Below are 21,653 nucleotides of genomic sequence, written 5' to 3'. Positions count from 1 at the left end.
TATACTTCTCCCTGAGTGGCTGGGACAGGTCGCGCAAGATGATGTCGGACACCATCTGAATGCAAGCGTGTGTGGGTGGGATTCTGGGAGCGGGTGGGATTCTGGGAGCGGGTGTGCTTATGGCAGCGGGCGAGGGTAGGTGGCCTGGGAGGATGCTTTCCTCCTGTCTTAGTCGCCTTGTCTGTGTTGTCTCCTGCCGTGGTCTTGACGGTGTTGTCATGTCAGCCTCGTCAACGGCATACATGAACACATATTCTTCTGATGGAGGGGGTGCGCTTGGTGATGGAAGGTTGAAGGTCCTATCCATCCCATCCATGCCACCCTCCTGCTCCTGCAGCCGACATACAGGGGCAGGAACTCCAAGCAAATTATGTATCCCCGCTATGTCAGTCTCTATCTTCTCCATGCGCTTCTCCATCTTCTCCATTCGTTGATCCATATTTAGCATGGTCTCTAAAAGAAGATCTATCTTTACCAGCATACCAGAGTTCTCAGGGATATTGACACTTAACCAATTCAGCATGCGGACTAACGAGCTGGATGTTGTGCATGGGGTGCTGTGGACAGGTGAGTGGATGGGTGCTGGAGCGGATGAGATAGGGGTTCCCTGGAGAGAAGCGGCAGCGTGGGGTGCAGGAGAAGGTGTCCTGGGGGTTCCCTGGAGAGAAGCAGCAGCATGGTCGAGGAGTGAAGGAGAAGGTGAAATGTGGGTTCCCGGGAGAGCAGCGGCAGCGTCGTCGAGGAGTGCAGGAGAAGGTGAAATGTGGGTTCCCGGGAGAGCAGCGGCAGCGTCGTCGAGGAGTGCAGGAGAAGGTGAAATGTGGGTTCCCGGGAGAGCAGCGGCAGCGTCGTCGAGGAGTGCAGGAGAAGGTGAAATGTGGGTTCCCGGGAGAGCAGCGGCAGCGTCGTCCAGGAGTGCAGGAGAAGGTGAAATGTGGGTTTCCGGGAGAGCAGCGGCAGCGTCGTCGAGGAGTGCAGGAGAAGGTGAAATGTGGGTTCGATGGGGTGGCTTCCATTTGTTTTGCTTTAATGATATATCAGCAAATTTCTTCTTGACATAATAAGGCTTCTTAAAAGCCTTAGCCGTTGGAGTCGTCAGAAGATTTTCTTTATTAGCCTTGGCCTTTCGCTTTGGCTGTTGCTTGGAAAAGGCTCCAGCCTTTCACTTTTTCGGCATGGCAGGCACGGCGGAAGAGAGTGGGTTCCTGCGTCCTTAGAATCTGGGTTGATCCATGGATGCAGATGGTATAAAGCACAATGCAGTAACTGGACAAGAGCAAGTTCAGATACAAATCAGAGTGTGGTGGGCTATGCAATTTGAGTCACCTTTCATACACTGTGTCCCTATTGTGATTGAGGTGCATGTGCATTAATAATCAACAAGGTCCCACCCAAAGAGAATTACATGCAGGCGCAGAAATGCGAGACCAGGCTCGGGAAGATTAAAGCCACAAAGCCTACCATTTGAAAATGACTGGTTTGTGAGAGGTGTCGATAAGAAGTTGAAATCCATGAGCCCTGTGTGTGTGCGGGGGGAGGGGGGTAAAGCTGTATGATGGATTACCTGTAGTTCAAAGAAATATTTTCTACAGGTCATCATAATGTTTTGATCCCCACACCCCCAAATAAAAATCACAGTACAATGCCACCCACCTCATAAAGAACATACATGACTAGTGTGGAATTAAAAAGCAACAGTACTGATTGATTTTCATAATATCCAGAAGTGTTATGCAAGCCCATGTCGATAACCGAAAAAAATAGATATTTTTAAAACTTGATTCTCATAATATCCAGAATTGCTATGCAAGCCCATGAAGATAACCGAAAAAAATACATATTTGTAAAACTTGATTCTCATAATATCCAGAAGTGTTATGCAAGTCCATGTCGATAACCGAAAAAAATATATATTTGTAAAACTTGAGTCTCATAATATCCAGAAGTGTTATGCAAGCCCATGTCGATAACCCAAAAAAAAATATTTTAAAAACTTGAACTAACTTCTAAATGAATGGGAAGTTATACACGCATGCCACCCACCTCATAAAGAACGTGCATGACTAGTGTAGAATTAAAAAGCAATTAAAAAGCAACAATACTGATTGATTCTCAGAATATCAAGAATTGTTATGTAGGCATGTCGAGAAACGAAAAATAAATAAAAAAAACTTTTTAGAAAGCCATCCATTACAAATGAATGGTGTGGGAGAGGTGTAGATAAGAAGTTGAAATCCTTGAGCCTTGTGTGTGTGCGGGGGCAAGAGGGAGAGCGCTGTATGATGGATTATCAGTTCAAAGAAATATTTTCAAAATGTCATCATAATGTTTAATGCGCCGAAATGTGATACTGTAACACGACTATGCGTTTCCACAATGTTCAAATGAGACATACTGTACAGTACACGCATGCGCATAAAATAAACAGTATGAAAAGAAGTAAAAGTATTGATTACTAAATAATACATATACGGTAGAAATGTGATAATTTTATATTCGAAGACGCAACGTTATATTTTTGTAATACTGTATAAATCTTCACATTTACAATTACTGCGCGCGCGCACACAGACTTGCAGAAAATGTACGGCTGTACTGTAGGTTGAATTGCTATTAGACTTTTAAGACAACAGCTCGTGATCGCCCACCTGAGTTTTTAGACGGTATTGCAGTATTGCAGACAGCGCTAAAAATCCGAGCGCTAACATATTGCGAACCGCTCCGGAAAAAAAAGAAAACAGACCGCGTCTGACCGCGGTTATCAGAGCAGCGCGGCTACGGCAGCCTTAGGATAAAGGCGGTCGCAGCTGTAATAATAGGACTATATGTGCCATGTGACGATCAATGGGTTTTCTCTGTGTAGTGTGCTGCAAATACAGCCCACAAAAGGTTAATTTGAGTTTTAAAATTACTTTTTCTACGGGAAGTCAATTGGAATTAAAATGACATTTTAAACGTGCCTGTTCTTTCTCCAGCTCATAGAGGTTATCAGAAGTTGAATCTGGCCCATATTAATGTGCCAACATTATTTGGTAATAAAACATAAAGAACGATATATTTATATTTTATGGATGTCTGGTGACAGTACCCAGAACTACCAGATGTCCTGGGGCCATACATAACTGAAATCTCCCATCCCCCTCCTTTGAGTACTAAAAGGGTCACGATTCATTCCCAGGTCTTTACCAAGACTAAAGAAATCTTGGATCTGATCGGGTCACAAGAATAACAAATACAGCTTTGTGACATGGGATATCAAGTGGACATGCCACTGTTTTGAGGGTGCAACCGTCAGATATTTCTTTGTCCCTCAAAATTAAGAGTAGCCTGGTAAGACGAATGTCTATGAATCTGGCGAACTCAAAATTAGAATTCAACAAGGAGTGTTAATGCCGTTACGAGAATTCTCATATTCCAAACCCAGAGACCTCTTTGAGGTGTCTATTAGGGGGTAACGTGTTTAGGCTGTTTAATATCCCTTTTTATTTCATGAAAATGTCGGCATATCTATATCGTACGCTTGTTGTGATATTATTTTTCTGTAACCAAGTACTGTATTATTTTTATATATCAAATCTAAAATTCAATAAGTATTGTCTTTGGGCTCTAAATTAATCTAACACCTGTTGAAGAGAGTAACCGGATTTTCAAACACATTTTGCTACATTGGGTCTTGTGGTAATTACATATTTGTCTTAGTAAACAGAGACCAAGGGCTCTACAGGCAAGACCTAGAATTATTCTTGGTGGTGGGAGCGAATTGAGGTTGTAGTGTGACGTTTTTGGGGGAGATATTGCTAATATTAGGGACCGAGCAGGGAGATGCAAAGACGACAAAAAAAGTTTGTTAACCCCAATTACGGGAATTCCATAGTTTTTCCATGATAACCTTCTTGACTCAAAACTAGTCTTTTCTTAAATATCAAATAGGGTTTATATAGTATTAACCAATTCCATGTCCTTTGAAACAAAAGGATGTATGAACTTGACAAACAATAAGTAATTAAGAGTAAGGGCATGTGCAAAAGTAAGTGAACCCCTGATTTTTATCAACTAAATTAAAGGGGATAATTACTGTAGAATCAGGTGTTTAAATAGTTAGATCTTCAGGGGTGAGTTTGGAAGGTCCCACCCTATATAAAAGATTAGAAACTTTGCAAATTTAATCTTCACAATACAGGTGTGTGGAAACAAGTCATGACACGGTCAATAAAACTCTGCGAGGACCTCAGAAAAGCAATTATTGCTGCTCATCAGTCTAGAAAGGGTTACAAAACCACATTTTTAAGGATTTGGGGCTCCACTAATCCACTGTCAGACACATTCCTACAAATGGAGAAAGTTCAAGACCAGTCACTCTAACCAGGAGCTGTCGTCCAACAAAATCCCTGAAAGTATAAACTGGCAAATCATAGAGGAAGACACAAAGACCTCCAGAGTAACATTCAAGGATCTGCAGGACACTCTCGTCTCGGCTAATGTGAGTGTTCATGACTCAACAATCAGAAAAGACTGAACAAGAATGGTGTTCATGGAAGGATAGCCAGGAGGAAACCACTGCTCTCTAAAAAGAACATTGCTGCCTGTATGAATTTCATCAAAGAGCACATAGATGATCCACACGACATCTGGAACAATGTTCTCTGGATAGACGAATCAAAGGTACAACTTTTTGGCCTAAATGAGAAACGTTATGATTGCCGAAAACCAAACACTGCGATCCAACAGTAGAACCTCATATCCCAACCATCAAGCATGGTGGTAGGAGTGTGATGGTTTGGGGCTGCTTTGTTGCCTCAGGACCGGGACGGCTTGCCATCATTGAAACAACCATGAATTCTGCATTGTATTAGAAGATTCTAGAGGAGAATGTCAGGCCTTCCGTCCGTGAGCTGAAGCTGAACCAAAAATGGGTCATACAGCCAGACAATGATCCTAAACATACAAGCAGATCTACAAAAGAATGGGTGCAGAAGAAGAAATTCTGTGTTTTAGAATGGCCTAGTCAAAGTACACACCTAAACCCCATTGAAATGTTGTGGCAGGACCTGAAGTGAGCAGTCCATGAGAGAGAACAGAGGAGAGAGTGAGAGTGAAGAGAGAGAGATACACAGACACACAGACACACAGATTCATATCTCTGAATGAAGTGGATAGAATAAAAGATAGTTAGAAAAGGCAGGAGGATCTAAAAAAAATGTCTAAATACAGAAATGGATTCAGATAAATCTCAAAATCATGGCCCACCAGGATTTGCAACAAACAACCAGAGTGTTGAAAAATAGTCCATATGGTAATAAAGAAACCAAGGAAAAATGACATGGATTTATACACTAGTGGTGGTATTTATTATTTCATTCTATTCACAATATTTTTGGGGGTTATAACTCGTGCATTTTAATATCTGTTCACTTTAAAGTTGACAAGTTATATTTAATCACGTGCACAATTGTTCTTTTTTGCACGGTTTTGCACTATTTGAATTATTGCATTCGCACGGGAAATTCTGCATTCAACCAGCTGACTAAGTGAGCCCCACTACACTTTCTCCAGTAACAGGAAAAATAGCCAGATTACCTAATGAAAAAAGCCAAAAAGGACAAAGTGTTATCTGTTTTAATGATACCACGCATCAGAAAGCATAAATCACACTCACAAGATTGATGATAAAACAAGCAGCGGGTGTTGTTTTCACCAGGACAACCGCGCCTCTCAATACAGTAGCACGATCCTGGGCTCAGCCGCTTCCATAGCCTGCGGTTTAAACAAAGAGGATATGGCGATTGTTTCCTGAGGGTGTCTGCACCTCATTTCTTTTGCTTTTTCACACATGCACACTGGGAGACCATTTCTTTTTAGAGCTGCATCGCCTACAGAGTTTAATATCCAGTTTGAATCACTTGTAATATATTTGGTGTATCTTTTGCGCTTTTTGTTTTTGTTTTAAGAATATGAATTTGTAACTTTTTTATTTTGAAAATGTTAACCGTCTTTATCTACTGTCTTTTGTTGAGAAGATGGCTTGTCAGCCCCTAAACCTACAGGCGAATTGGGTTCTGTTTGCCCATTGTTTGCATAGTAATTATGAAGCGATTAGTCAAACAAATAAATGTAAGTAGCTAATATACTTACATTTCAGCAGACCCGTGGACAAGAGAAACATGATTTATTTCCATTAACAGGATGCAAGAAAAAGTGTTACTTTAAGGGTGTCCATAGCCTGGACGAAACATGTTAGAGTGGTTGCCTGATGTTTGCTGCTAGCGATCAATAAAGTTTTTTTAGACATCCATGCGTTGGCTGCTGAAGTTGCTGTGAACCACGGACCATCTTACCCCCTTCTTACTTTAAGGGTGATTGGATCTTTTTAAGGAAGCAGATTACTTTGATTCCTTTTGTGACATTTTGTTTGACCTTCAACACAGAATTGTCCTCTTAAAGCTGCAGTTCAAGCTGCCATTTAAAAAAATTTAAATAAATAAATAAAAAATTCCATTCAATAACTGCATCAGTACACTCTACACACTGAAAAGTAATTAGCTAAGTTGCCAAATCGATCCGTTCTCCTATGATCGATCAGCAAAGATTCGGCTCAGGGGTTCACTAAATGACTGCAAGTTCAGCAGAAGAAAACCCAAGATGCAAAGTTCTGTGGGGAAGATCATGTGACCAGACAGTCACTAGATACAATTGGTGCACTGCTAGAGAGGCCAGGACTCGAAAAGGGGTGTGCCAGAGCCTGTTTCAGGACAAGAAGGGGATGTGACTTTGTAAATGGTTGCTGTAGGAACAAAAAATGCTAATTACATAATATAATTTTTTTTAATGCTACAAGTATTTTCTCATAGTACAGAACTGATGTATTTAAAAAAAAAAAAACACACACACACATGTAGGATTTTGCTTAAACTGCAGCTTTATGTAATCAATTCCCTCCCCCTGACAGGAGATAGTTAGCCAACCACTGTTTCATCTGCTGTGTCTAAATCTTTTACAATACAGTATCCATCTGAAAAAAATACAGATATTCTGCTTATGCTACTTAATTTATGAGTTCTGTTACCAATCACAAGCCCACAGCTACAACCAACACAAACTAAGGTTGATGCAACCTCAACGTCATTGTAGTCCCACATCCTCTGTTTGCAGGGAATTTGGCCACCAATAGATTCACAGTCTACATTCAAAACAATAACATTTTGAAATAAAGTAGAGAAGAGCATATGGTCTAAAAAAAAAAAAAAAAAAAAAAAAAAAGGACGACTGCACATTAAAGTGAACATCTGCCCAAACAGTATGGACCAAGATTCATATCAAAGAAACATTTTTACTGATGAACTTTACCAGACTGACATGTAACCTTTAGCGTGAAAGTAAGCAGCGATAAATAAGGCATTAACTTAATTAGATCTCTCTAAAAAATGATGACATACCTGGCCCAAAGCTGCTTTAACTCTCAAAATAGAATAGAGGAAGAAATCCCTGCTGTTGGAAGCATTCTCATGTTTCCTGCTAACATTGGCTAAAACCTAGAGAATAACAGGGGCAGAAGAGTCATTCTATGCACATTTGGCAATTTTTGCTTTTAATTTATTTATGAAGAAGTAGCATTGCAGGAGATAAGTGATTTATTTAATTAAAAAAAAAACACATGTAATAATATTGATGCTCAACACCATAATTCCATTCATAACGCAGGTATACTTTGTGCCTTTATGGCATTGTCAACATGACAAGGGATGGCACGAAGTGCACTTATCCTGAGAAAATGATGGCACCGTTGCTCATTTTAGGGGATCTCTCTAGGAAATCTGTGAATGCAATCTGGATGGAAGAAGAGGACTTTCTCTTCCATTCATGACGTTGAGAGGTTACACAAATTAATCACATGGTTGCAATTCGAGTAGGTCCATGAGACCGTCGGATAGCAATAGGGTTAAGTTGTAGACAGCTTTGATGGCTCGTATATCAGAACAAAAAAGGAAATAAAGACCAGTCCCAATACTTAGTATAAAATACTTAATATTAAAAAACTGTAAAATAGCAATATTGTCACAACTAAAGGAAAGCACCAGAATATGCAACAAACCATTTAAAAGTTAAAATGTACAGCAGTTTATCAAGTGAGCAAGACCACAGTCGAACGCAGTCCCAGAGAAAGTTAGTAGGGCTACATGTGTAGTTTGAAGACTATATAAATGAAAGCATCCATATACAACAAAAGCAAAAACATCGTAAAAACAGGATAAACATTTTCAAATGTAATTTACATTTTTTTTAAATGCTTATCTAGGCTTAAAATGTTACAAAAGCCCACCTAATTCTGTATGGCTTATACACTTTAAGACAACGTTTAAATAAGTTACAATAGATGAATCAAAGTATGAGTTAGTAAATAAATAATGTAGGATAATGTGCAAAAATCGCTTATATCAAGTAGAAAGCCTCTGAGTAAAACCAATTTGAAACTACGGGAAACATAAAAACATTTTTCACAACATAACATGAAGTGGTTAACTTATACAATGTTGCATTACCTATTCAATAAAGCTACAATTTCTGTAGCTCGTGCTACAAGGTTAATTAAGGATGAGAGTAAGATTTTCATTTGATTCCCTATTGCATCATTTCAAGCATCATCTATGCACCAAACCCTTTCTACTAAACATGTAGCTCTAGAGAAAATAAATGATAATCAATAACCAGTCCAGATGGGGAAATTGATTATGCCATTTACATCAGTGTAAAAGCACGTGTTCATAATAAAGGGAACTTTGCAACATAAATGAACTTAATAAAAAGTTAATCATGTTCCGTTTCATTACTTCAAAGAAAAAACAGGATGATTACTATTCCTGTGGGTGACCTTAACTTGGTGCCAGTAGCAAAACGCACACTTTGCAAGTGTGTTTTCGAGTCGTGCTTTTGATCAGGGGAGTAGAAGCACAGCGGGCAGGAATACAATGCTACGACAGCAATTCAAGCATCATGATTGGTCCAATCATGTTAGTGAAAGGGCCACTACTACAAAACAGTGTCCACTGAATATAAACAAATCCCAGCTACCATGGCAATCTGCATAAGAAAAACACAAATAGGTCAAGTCAGTTCAAATGAACACCATGTGAAACATGCACAGGGCCTATGGAAGCCAATTCTGCAGGTGAATATATTTTTAGAAATGCAATTACTTGTTCAATATTGCCATTAAACTTATCCTCCAAGGATCTATAGAGCTTCATTTACCCAGAAGCTTCAGCACATGACTAAGCTTAATTCCAATATTCTTTAGGGTCTGATAAGCAACTTAAATAAGGCGACACAGCAACTCTAGAAAAAGGTCCAAATCTTATAACCAAAACCTTTCTCACAATATTCTACAATGAAGCATTTGTCTTCAATAAATAAATACACTAGATATACAAAAGTAAAATGGCATGTCATGTATGCCACACCTCTGAGCACATGACCTGCATACGCAGGGCCATCGACAGGTGGGGACAAAAGGGACAAGTGTCGCGGGGCCGATACCTGCAGGGGGTCCGGCGGCCGGCACGGCAAATTGGCCCCAACCTCTGGCCAGGCCCGGCTGCGACCCCGGATTTCCATCAGCTGCAGGCCTCCTCACTATATGGCCCACACCGAGGTTCCAGCCTCTGGCGGCGTGTGACGGGTCTTTTTAATATGGCATGGGGGGGAGTGGGGCTCTTTTTAATATGTATTGGGGGGAGTAAGGGTATTTTTAATATGTATTGGGGGAGTGGGGGTCTTTTTAATATGGAATGGGGGGAGTGGGGGTCTTTTTAATATGGAATGGGGGTCTTTTTAATATGGAATGGGGGGAGTGGGGGTCTTTTTAATATGAATTGGGGGAGTGGGGGTCTTTTTAATATGGAATGGGGGGCGTTGGTAGGTATTTTGTGGTGGGGGATTGAGCGAGAGTGGGGTAATTGACATAAGGTGGGGACGAAGAGAGGAGAGAGGGGGTGAGGAAAAGATCGAGTAAGAGTGAGGAATATGTATTGGGGGAGTGGGGGTCTTTTTAATATGGAATGGGGGGGCGTTGGTAGGTATTTTGTGGTGGGGGATTGAGCGAGAGTGGGGTAATTGACGTAAGGTGGGGCGAATGAGAGGAGGGGGTGAGGAAAAGATTGAGTAAGAGTGAGACGCAGGGGAGATAAATACATGCGAGGCGGCGGGGGTGAGTGAGGAAGAGGGAGTGAGACGGAGGGGAGAGAAAAACATGGGAAGAGGGGGGAAATAAATGGAGCTCGTGAGGTTTGAAATGGGGGAGGGGTTGCACCCCGCCGACACGGGGGGGTCCGACTTAACTCAAGTCCTGGGCCCAGGGAAATCTGTCAGCGGCACTGTGCATATGGTAGAAGGTCCCTCAAATGAACAATATCTCCCCTAAATCCACCCCCATATAACACCTGTCACGAAAAGCACACAAGTGAGCACATGACTTAGATATGTAATCAGGGTTAATACACACGGCTACTCGAGCCAACTCACCTTTCCACCCCGCTAGGTACTTTCAATCAGTTAATATTAACCCCTTATTCAATTACAATCACATCTATCCACTTCCACCATCTGAGAAATTATGCAAACAAAAGATGTAAATAATTAATATATCTGCCAGGGTCTCAGGTCCCTGTTGATTAAAGAAAAAACTATGCGCGTAACACAAAAATCTGTTGTAGCAAAATGTGTCCAAAATGTAAATACTCTCTCTAGAGCGTGCAAAAATTAATTCAGAGCCCAAAGCATTACTTATTAAATGTTTTAATATATATATATATATATATATATATATATATATATATATATATATATACAAATACAGTGCTTATATTGCAGAAAAAGGATGACAAGAACATACAATTAAAGTAAATGCAGGACAGTTTCTTAAAATAGGATAAAACATAAAACAGAAATCCCTATAACATTACGTTACCATATATCAGGATTTTTTCCTAGAGAGGTGTAAGGAATCCATTCCTGGGTTTGGTGGAAACCCTTTCCTTATAGAACTGTGCAGTTTACAGACAACCTCCCCTCACATCCACCTGTGCAGGCAATTACTACAGTCCTGCCTCTGTGCTCTCATTGGAGGAATGCCCTAACACCTCTCTCCTGTGATTGGTCCGCTGGCCTTCTTATACTATTCTCTCACACTGCCGCAGTACCGAGCATAGTCCTTTCCCATAGGATGTAACTGTGTTTGCCACAAGCTACCTGTTTGGCCGCCCTGTTCATGTATTATTGTTCCTAGTTCCTAGACCTGGTTCCTGTTCCCTGTTCCTGGTTCTTGTGACCTGCTGCCTTTTCCCATAGCAGAGGTCTGCCTTCTGAGTCCTGAGGTCTGCTGCTCTCTCTCTTCGCAAAGGCCTGTTTTGGACTCCTGTACTGAAGCGCTGGTTTGCCTGCGCTGACGGGCGGTGTGCCTTGGCTGGTCTGCCTTCTCCCTTTGCTGCATCCGGTACCATGGGCCGTTCCCGCTCCTCGTGCAGAGGCCACTCCCGCGCTGCTGCTGCTCCTACGCTGAAGCGGAGTGTACCTGACTTCCCGTTGCCGAACCCCTGCTTAGATATCGATGTTGCTACCGTCTCCAACCCAGACCGTAGCGTGTCAACGGATTACCATGGCCTCTCCAACCCTTTAAACGACTACGAACTGCACAATCCAGAAACGGCTTCGCGGCCTAAGGTCGGTGTATTCATATCCCCACCTCAGCCCCGCAGTCCGGTCCCGGTTTGTGGCGAGCACGTCCGTTACAAGAGGTCACTTGCGCAGAGATGAAACTTCACGTGTTTGGTCCAAGACAAATAAAATCTGATTTTCAGAAAACCTTGCCCAGACTTAAGTACAGTCTTTCACCATTGAAACAACATAAAGCCACCCCGGTCGTAAATCAGCTGCGAGGGTTTCCAACAGAGAAAAAAAAAAAAACGTCACGTTTTCTTTGAGGCCGACAGTGATGTCTGCTCATCATTTATGAACGTTTAACCAACACGTGTCACTTTTAGTGGACCATCCGTGACAATTAAGTCCCCTTTGAAGACAGCCCCGACTCATGGAAAAAGTCCTGACCTGTTCAAAGGCGGCTTGATAAAATTAAAGTAAATAAGGCACCTGGCCCCGATGGCATACATCCAAGAGTTCTCAAGGAGTTACGTTCAGTAATAGCCAAACCATTACATTTAATATTCAAGGACTCAATTTCCACAGGCTCAGTACCACAAGATTGGCGTAAAGCAGATGTGGTGCCTATATTTAAAAAGGGAGCTAGGTCACAACCGGGGATTACAGACCTATAAGCCTGACTTCAATAGTGGGGAAACTACTTGAAGGTTTAATACGGGATAATATTCAGGAATACTCAATGGAAAACACAATTATTAGTAATAGTCAGCATGGATTTATGAAGGATAGATCTTGCCAAACTAACCTTATTTGTTTCTTTGAAGAGGCAAGTAGGAATTTAGACCAGGGTAATGCAGTTGATGTGGTCTACTTAGATTTTGCAAAGGCTTTTGATACGGTTCCACACAAGAGGTTGGTGTACAAAATAAAGCAAATTGGATTCAGTGAAAATATATGCATCTGGATTGAAAACTGGTTGAAGGATAGACAACAGAGGGTTATCACAAATGAAACCTTTTCAGGTTGGGCTAAGGTTGTGAGGGGCGTACCTCCGGGATCGGTACTGGGACCCTTGCTTTTTAACTTGTTTATTAATGACCTTGAGGTTGGCACCGAGAGGAAAGTCTCCATCTTTGCTGATGATACTAAATTGTGTAAGGTAGTAGGATCAGAGCAGGATGTCATTTCTCTCCAGAAGGATTTGGAGAGACTGGAAACTTGGGCAGGTAAATGGCAGGTGAGGTTTAATACAGATAAATGTAAGTTATGCATTTAGGAAGCAAGAATAAACAGGCGACTTACAAATTAAATGTGGATAAATTGGGGCAATCCTTGATGGAGAAGGATTTAGGAGTGCTTGTAGACAGCAGGCTTAGCAATAGTGCTAAAAAGTCATGCAGTAGCTGCAAAGGCAAACAAGATCGTATTATGCATTAAACGGGCAATGGATGGAAGGGAAGTAAACATAATTATGCCCCATTATAAAGCATTAGTTAGACCACACCTTGAATATGGAGTACAATTTTGGGCACCACTCCTTAGAAAAGACATTATGGAACTAGAGAGAGTGCCGAGAAGAGCCACCAAATTAATAAAGGGGATGGACAATCTAACTTATGAGGAGAGGCTAGCTAAATTAGATTTATTTACATTAGAAAAGAGGCGTCTACAAGGGGATATGATAACTACTGTATATACAAATATATTCGGGACAGTACAACGAGCTTTCAAAAGTACTATTCATCCCATGGGCAGTACAAAGGACACAGGTCAACCCATAAGATTGGAGGAAAGGAGATTTCACCAGCAACAAAGGAAAGGGTTCTTTACAGTAAGGGCAGTTAAAATGTGGAATTCATTACCCATGAAGACTGTGATGACAGATACAATAGATTTGTTCAAAAAAAGGTTGAACATCTTTTTAGAAAGGAAACATATACAGTGATATACCAAAAAAGTAAACATGGGAAGGATGTTGATCCAGGAAGTAATCTGATTGCCAATTCTTGGAGTCAGGAAGGAATTTATTTTTCCCCTTATGAGATATCATTGGATGATATGTCACTGGGGTTTTATGTTTGCCTTCCTCTGGATCAATAAGTAAGTATAGATATAGGATAAAGTATCAGTTGTCTAAATTTAGCATAGGTTGAACTTGGTGGACGCATGTCTTTTTTCAACCTCATCTACTATGTTACAAACCCAATATATTGTATTTTTAAACTCAAACTGTAGCTCATTAACAGGATACAAAGATATACAAAAAAAGTAACAGAGCACTACTGATAGCATCCAAACTTTGAAAAAATTATCATGAGAAGAAAAGTGTGGTTTCCATAAAAAATTATTTAATGGTTATAAGACAAAAAATAGCAATAGCGTTGCCCTACCAACGCGTTTCACACTAAAAGAAGCGCTTCAGGTGTGTGTTAAGACAATGCCAAGGAGGAAAGACATAAGCAATGATCTTAGAGAAGCAATTGTTGCTGCCCATCAATCTGGGACGGGGTATAAGGCCATTTCCAAACAATTAAAGTCCATCATTCTACAGTGAGAAAGATTATTCAAAAGTGGAAAACATTCAAGACAGTTGCCAATCTTCCCAGGAGTGGACATCCCAGCAAATTCACCCCAAGGTCAGACCGTGCAATGCTCAGAGAAATTGCAAAATACCCAAGAGTTACATCTCAGACTCTACAGGCCTCAGATAGCATGTTAAATGTTAAAGTTCATGACAGTACAATTAGAAAAAGACTGAACAAGTATGGTTTGTTTGGAAGGGTTGCCAGGAGAAAGCCTCTTCTCTCTAAAAAGAACATGGCAGCACGGCTTAGGTTTGCAAAGTTGCATCTGAACAAACCACAAGACTTCTGGAACAATGTCCTTTGGACAGACGAGACCAAAATGGAGATGTTTGGCCATAATGCACAGCGCCACGTTTGGCGAAAACCAAGCACAGCATATCAGCCCAAACACCTCATACAAACTGTCAAGCACAGTGGTGGAGGGGTGATGATTTGGGCTTGTTTTTGCAGTCACAGGACCTGGGAACCTTGCAGTCATTGAGTCGACCATGAACTCCTCTGTGTACAAAAGTATTATAAAGTCAAATGTGATGCCATCTGTCCGACAGTTAAAGCTTGGCCGAAATTGGGTCATGCAACAGGACAATGATCCCAAGCACACCAGCAAATCTACAACAGAATGGCTGAAAAAGAAAAGAATCAAGGTGTTGCAATGGCCCAGTCAAAATCCAGACCTCAACCAGATTGATATGCTGTGGCTGGACCTTAAGGGAGCTGTACATAAACAGAAGCCCACAAACCTGAATGAACTGAAGCAACGTTGTAAAGAAGAGTGGGCCAAAATTCCTCCACAACGATGTGAAAGACTGATAAAGTCATACAGAAAACGATTACTTCAAGTTATTGCTGCTAAAGATGGTTCTACGAGCTATTGAATCATAAGGTATACTTAGTTTTTCACACATGGCTTCTCCATTTTGGCTTTATTTTTTGTTAAATAAATCATGACACTGATATGTCATGTGTTGCTCATCTGAGGTTGTATTTACCTCATTTTAAGACCTGCTAAGGAACAGATGATTGTTATTATGTCCTGATATGTAAAACCATAGAATTCAAAGAGGGTGTACGTTCTTTTTCACACCACTGTATGTCATGTGCTCACAAGTGTGCTGTTAGTGACAGATAGTATATGGAGACATATGGAGGGGAGATATTATTTATTTGAGGGACCTTTGTGGACGGTGGAAAGTGGGTCAGCTAGAGAGCTGTGTATTAACTCTTGTTCCATAAACAGGTGTGCTGTACATGAGAAAATCAAAAGATCTTATTAAGGATGGGCGGTTGTTGGATTTTCCTGAATCAGAGAGAGTTCAGTTTAGGGCCCTTCCTTCCACCCGACCATCCGATGCCCCCCTGTGGCTTGAAGATCAGGGGTGGCGGATAGGGTGGGTCATCCCTCCTCCAGCTGGCTCCTACCGCCTCTCAGGCAGCTGTATGGGTTAACTGCCGATTGGAGCGGCTTCTAGTGTCCAGTGTTGGCCCCGCCTCCTCTGACACTGGGGATCCAATCATCAGAGGAGGTGGGACAAGCAGGAGACAGGGAGTAGCTGATCTGCAGTTAACCCCTTCAAACCTTACAGCTGAACCAAGGGGTAGGAATACTCAATTCATGTCATTCTCTCCCCATCCCCTTCCTCTCCACTCTCTCCGCCCCCTCCCCCATGAAGTCTATTCTCCCCCCACCCTCCCTCTCCAGTACCCCTCCCCCCCCCCCCGCCAACCCCGCCTGCTGTGATATCCAAGCATATGGCACAAGCACAGAATTATTTTAAGGCACAAGCCCCCAACTGGTACTGCATATGCAGAAAAATTAGGTATAAAGTTGGTAAAGTATAGGAACTATGTTCTAAATCTGTAAGCAAGTGACTGACCTGCTTAGGTTGCTGTGCAACTACGTAAACTCATTTTCAAAATTGCAGTTATCAAATAGAAATGTCCAATTACTCAAGGTTGCACGCAAACAGAGTATACATTTTAGTGGCATGTCAGATGCTTGAAGCAAAGGTTAACTATATATCCCAGTTAATAACGTTGACAGGGACAGAAAAATTGATAAGCTAATTATAATCTTTACTGAAGTGTGTTACATATGAAGCAACATCCTGCTCTACCATCAGAGAGACCGCAATGTAGAATGTTGCTGGGAATCACAGATTTACACCTACTGAGGCATGCTCACTACACCAAGAACATGCCAGCAACACATCCAGACCACTTAGGCTGCGCTTATAGTGTTGGCGAAAGCAACGCGACGTCGCATCAAAACATATGTATTGCCGCCATCGCGTATGCTTATAGTATGCGCAACGTGACGCTTGGTCGCGATCGCTGGAAGTCACTTAAATTTGATTTTTACAGCAACCGCAGCGTGACGTCCGCGTCGGCACTATAAGTGCGGCCTTACACGAACTTCAGCACTGCTTGCATGTGGAATTAGAGAACACTTTGATGTCTTAACAGGATCCGTTCTGTTTATTCCATTAATTGTGTAGAAACAAACATAACTACTGATTAATAAAGGAGTAATAAAGGAGTAGAAAAAAAAAACTTACAATGCATTATTCTGTGCACTGATGTAATTTACGATTTTCCTGATTTTATTGCACATAAAATATTATACAACAAAAACTCCATTGAGATGACATGATGAGCCTATGTCTTCAAATGTGACAACAGGTTGAAAGTTCACATGAATAGGTCTAAAAGCAAAACCCCTTATGTTTATTATTAGAGGGTCAGTTACACAAAACTTACCAAAATAGATATTTTGTACACCACTTAATGTAATTGGCTTGTGTACAAAATGTTGTTTTATCCTCAGGAGGAACCATGGAGAATAGACTTCATAATTATATAGCATTTCCTGCAGCGACACTCCTCTCTGTCAGGACAAAGCAGAAGAAGGAGAGGACACGTGTGCCTTTACAGGTAATGGAACAAGCTAAAGACAGTCAAACATGTTACAATCTGTCTGTAACACTGCGTATTGAAGCAGAGAGCTAAACTCGTTTTAAAAAGTAGATGTTGCATTCTTTCATTTTTTCCCCACTTTACCTCAACCATCTCTAGAACCATCTCAAGCCTTACCCCTGTGAGATACTGACCTCCGTTGTCATGGCACTTTAAAGAGTTGTGTGACTGCCAGAAAGTCAGTACAAGTAGAAAGGGAGTTAATACTATGACCAGAAGCATTTCCCTTGTTCATTGGAAATTACTGCATTTGGAGGGAGGTGGGGGAACTGCTGCTTTTAAATCAGCAATCCCTCCCCATAAGCGTATACGAGTTTAACTCGTATCTTGCCCTCTGAGCATGTCGGCTTCTTTTTTTTAAATATTTGTTGTTAGTGTTAAAAAAAAACCCACTAATTTCTTGATCACCAGCTCCTGCGGTTTCCATGGTAACCTTTACACTGCAATGGGCACTGAGGAGAGCTTCATTTTCACCGGACACTTAATATTTCAAATGCTAACAGTATATCTCCTGAAAGAAGCATCAGATTTAAAAAAAAACATATCTGAAAGAGCAAGAAGACGTTTCTTAAAGTAAGAACAGACTTATTTATCTTTGTGTGCTTTCATGAAATGTCTCAAAATCATACATGCAAACATGTTAAGTCTCTGTCAGGGAGATTTGTAGGAGCAATGTCTTAATACTCCATTGACATGCACTGGCATGAACTTTTTTGCCATGCAAAAGGAATACAAAACTATATTATTTTCAGCGAGGCATCAGGAAGCTTTGCTGATAGGGAGAGTTGGACCGCATGCTTGTTGGTTGAGGCAGAATCTGTTGAAGGGTAACAGAAGTGCTAGCAAATCTACTGTATGAAAAGTTCCACACTGTGGAATTGGGAAAATAGGATAAGTACTGTACTGACCAATATTTCGGTTTCTTCTAGTCCCTTTCATGACCTCTATTACACCCGAGATATATGTTGTGTTTTTAGAGGTGTTTTGTAATAAGCGTAAAAATTACAGCTCAACCTCGTTATAACGCGGTGCTTGGGGTCCAAAGAATCTCATCGCGATATAAGTGGATCGCGTTAGATGTCCCTCTCTCCTTGCGCCCCCCCCCCCCCTTTCCTTGGCTCTGATGGCTGACATCATGACAGCGCGTTGCTATGGTGACGTGCCAACTGAAGCCGTCTGAACCACGGCAAGGAGAAGTTACAGAGGCCTTCGCCGCTTCCCCGGCATTTAATTTAAATGTCTTCGGGAAGCGCGGGGGCCTCTGTAACCCCTGTGCCCCCCGCAAAGAATTGTATGCAAATGATTTCTGTGATCTTACATGCATCCAGCGAACTTAAAAACTGTCCAAATAAAAAATTGGGATCCACCCTTGCATCACGTGAGACGTGGATTTGCGTTGTAACGGATCGCGTTATAACGGTGTTGAGCTGTATTTTAGTTTTAATTTCTCAACTTAGTGGGCCCTCTCTCAACAACATAAAGGACTATCCTTCTCATTACAGCAATAGAAATGAAAGACAAATAAACAAATGTTTTCCCTTTAATGCTGTATATTTGCTGCATCCTCTAGCACCTCAATTAAAAAGGAATGAGATTTGTAATAATGAGATAGCTGTGACATTATAATCACATGTGGGCGTCCTTGGGTGTTGATGAAGATCCCAATAATCATTTATCCTGCAGACTTTTATCTAGCAAAAAGAGTTCACATATCGAGATTGAGAAATAATAAAAGTAGCTTGCATAATTAGCATATTACCTCTATTACCATGCAAAATAAATCCCTCTTATGCAAAACAATGAGTCAAACTTTTTTAAAGGCTGCCTTTAATCAAGACAAAACAATAACAGAGAAATAATGTGGTGGCAGAAAAAAAAAAATGATGTTTTCATAAACTAAGAATCCTGTTCTTTGACTTTTTCCCCAGATAAATTCAAAGCTGCCTTCTTTTAACATGCTGTTTAGTAATCTCCACAAATACCATAAAGAAGCAGGAGGGCCGCCAAAGGGGAACACTGCCTGCAGCACACAGGGGACTCCATTATCAGGAGGGTAGAGAGGGCAATCTGTTGCCGTGACCGCATGAACCAAACAGTTTGTTGTCTCCTGGGGTCACGGGTTCAGCACATTGCAGATCAGGTAGACAGATCATTGGGAGGGGCTGCGACTGACCCGGTGGTCTTGGTACAAAGTTAGACAAAAATGGAGTGTCATAAAATTATTTTAGGGATCTAGTACACAAGATTTAGGCAAGGACCTCCAAGGTAGTATTTCCTGAAATACCAGTGCCACACACTACCCCAGGAGCTTAAGAAGATTAATGCATGGTTAAGAAAGTGGTGTAGGAAGGAGGGTTTGGGGTTTTAAGAGCACTGGGAGTCCTTCTCTGAGAGGTGCTATCTTTTAGGTAAGGATGGATTGCACCTCAATGAAGAAAGGCTAAATAAACAGGTAGGGGAGGGAATGCAAAGGAAGAGGCAGGTTTTAGAGTCTTAGGGTTTGTCCCCGCATGCTTCGAGAGCCCTCCCCTCAATGGCGCCGGGCCCGCTGCGAGGGGGGGCCGCAGTGCTGTGGCGAGAGTTTCTCCTGCGCTCAATAGAATTGAGAGCAGGACTCGCGACGGAGCGCTAGGCCATGCCCCCGGCGGTTCAGCCAATGAGGGCGAACCTGCCGGGTGACGTCATGGCCGCGCCCCCGTCACTCCCCCGCCACGCCCCCCCGGTCTCTCTTCCTGCAGCTCACTTAGGGCCTCATTCAGTAAAGGTTGATAAAAATTATCTCCAGGGCATTTAAATCGCCGTTTTTTGGAGCGTTGCTATCACGGTATTCAGCAAGCCTTCATTACCGTTCATAGCAAAATTCCCAAAAGGAGCGATTTGCTGCCAGCGATAGGATCAAGTCTCTGAAAAGGCCTGACGTGGCGATACATTTCTGCTGCAGAAAGAGCTGCTCTAAGAGAGCCGCCTCTGCCAGCGAAAATCTCGGCCGAAAATTATGTTTTTTAATATACATTTTATTCATAGTGTAGATGTGCAGGGGGGTCTCCAGAGCTGAACCGCGTTGGTTTAAGGTCCGGGGACCCCCTGCTTCCCGAGACACAGGCCTCTTTATGGGGTGCCGGAATTTCCTATGCTTTGAAATGTCCCAGTCACGTGACGCGAGACATTTAAATGCAGAGGGATACCGGCAGCAGAAAAGTGCAGTACCTGCACGAAACGCGTCAGAGGCTCCTTCCCTGACTTTTGTTTTTAACAATGCTGTCTCATGTTCAATAAATTGCTGCTTTTTTGATACTTTAAACCAGCTTCAGCCGCATTTCCTTTACCTGGAACGCATCATTCGGCATTTGAAACGCAGTGCACCGCCATCACCCCTCCCACGCCAGGAGGAAGTTCACATACTTACCACACCAGCAGGTCCCTCTGTCCTCCGTTGCCAGAAAGCATACATACATAATAAAGACATTCTAATGGCCTCTAAAGGTTAATAACCGCTATAGTAATTAAGGGGTTAACCCACCCTGCCCCGCTACCCACCCGGGAGGCCTAACCACCCACCCCGGACTGACTATACCCACCCTGTACCCATTGAGTAGTACAGTGGTACATCATACCCATATAATAATAATATAGGCATGATAAGTCTCTATAGCACTGATGTATGAATTTCCAAGATTTGGACACCAACATTTTCTGGAAAACCATTTATTGCCTACAATGGTTTGATACCTATTCGTGTAATATAACCATGGAAAGCTCTTCATTAGTGCATTCCACAAAAAGTGTCAGATTTTAAAAAATATGAACCCTCAAATTTTGAAGAAACTGGATTTTTTACAATTTTGTTTCTACACGTTCATGTTATATGGTGATGAAAAGCAGCTCAAGAGTGATTTACAGGAAATTCGTTGAGAGGTTTGAATTTCTAAAATTTAGACCCTGAAATTTCAGAGGGTGGGAATTGTCTTGACTACAGTCTTTTTGCTACCAACTCACATTGTACATCAATGGAAATCTCTTCACAGCAACAATTCAGGACAGTTGTCAAATGTTTTCATTTCTAAATTGTGAGCCCCGAAACTTTGGGAAAGATTTTTTTTCCATCCCTCATGTTCTCCATCTCCTACAACTTTTTTTTGTTAAGTGTCAAGGGCAAAAAACTCTTACAATAAAATGTTGGATTTTTAAATTTTCTAAATTTGTACCCTGAAATTTCAAGAAAACTATTTTTACTTGCTTCTCTATCTATACAGTATCTATACGTCTCAAATAATGTTTGTGTGTGTATGTCTTCCCCCTGTGTGATTGGCCCTGTGTTCCCCCTGTGTGATTGGCCCTGTGTTCCCGTGTCATTGGCCACAGCGCCGTCCTCACCTCTCCCCCACCAACCCCCCTCCCTCCGGTCACTCCACTCCCACCCGCCGCTCCTCGGCGCCGTCCTCACCT

The 21,653-nt window shown here is 41.8% G+C and overlaps 1 protein-coding gene across 1 annotated transcript in view; it reads right to left on the bottom strand.

Annotated features, from left to right (window-relative positions):
* Positions 1–21,653, bottom strand: part of FIG4 (FIG4 phosphoinositide 5-phosphatase) — a 380,709-nt gene that overhangs the window by 331,551 nt on the left and 27,505 nt on the right. The window contains exon 3 of the mRNA XM_075595029.1: positions 7,434–7,529. Within this exon, the coding sequence (XP_075451144.1) occupies positions 7,434–7,529 (96 nt within the window). The remainder of the gene's footprint in view (positions 1–7,433; positions 7,530–21,653) is intronic.

Source organism: Ascaphus truei, chromosome 4, assembly GCF_040206685.1.
Source record: "Ascaphus truei isolate aAscTru1 chromosome 4, aAscTru1.hap1, whole genome shotgun sequence".
Lineage (NCBI taxonomy): Eukaryota > Metazoa > Chordata > Amphibia > Anura > Ascaphidae > Ascaphus > Ascaphus truei.
Note: the sequence above shows the minus strand (reverse complement) of the source record. Positions and strands in the feature narration are given on the sequence as shown.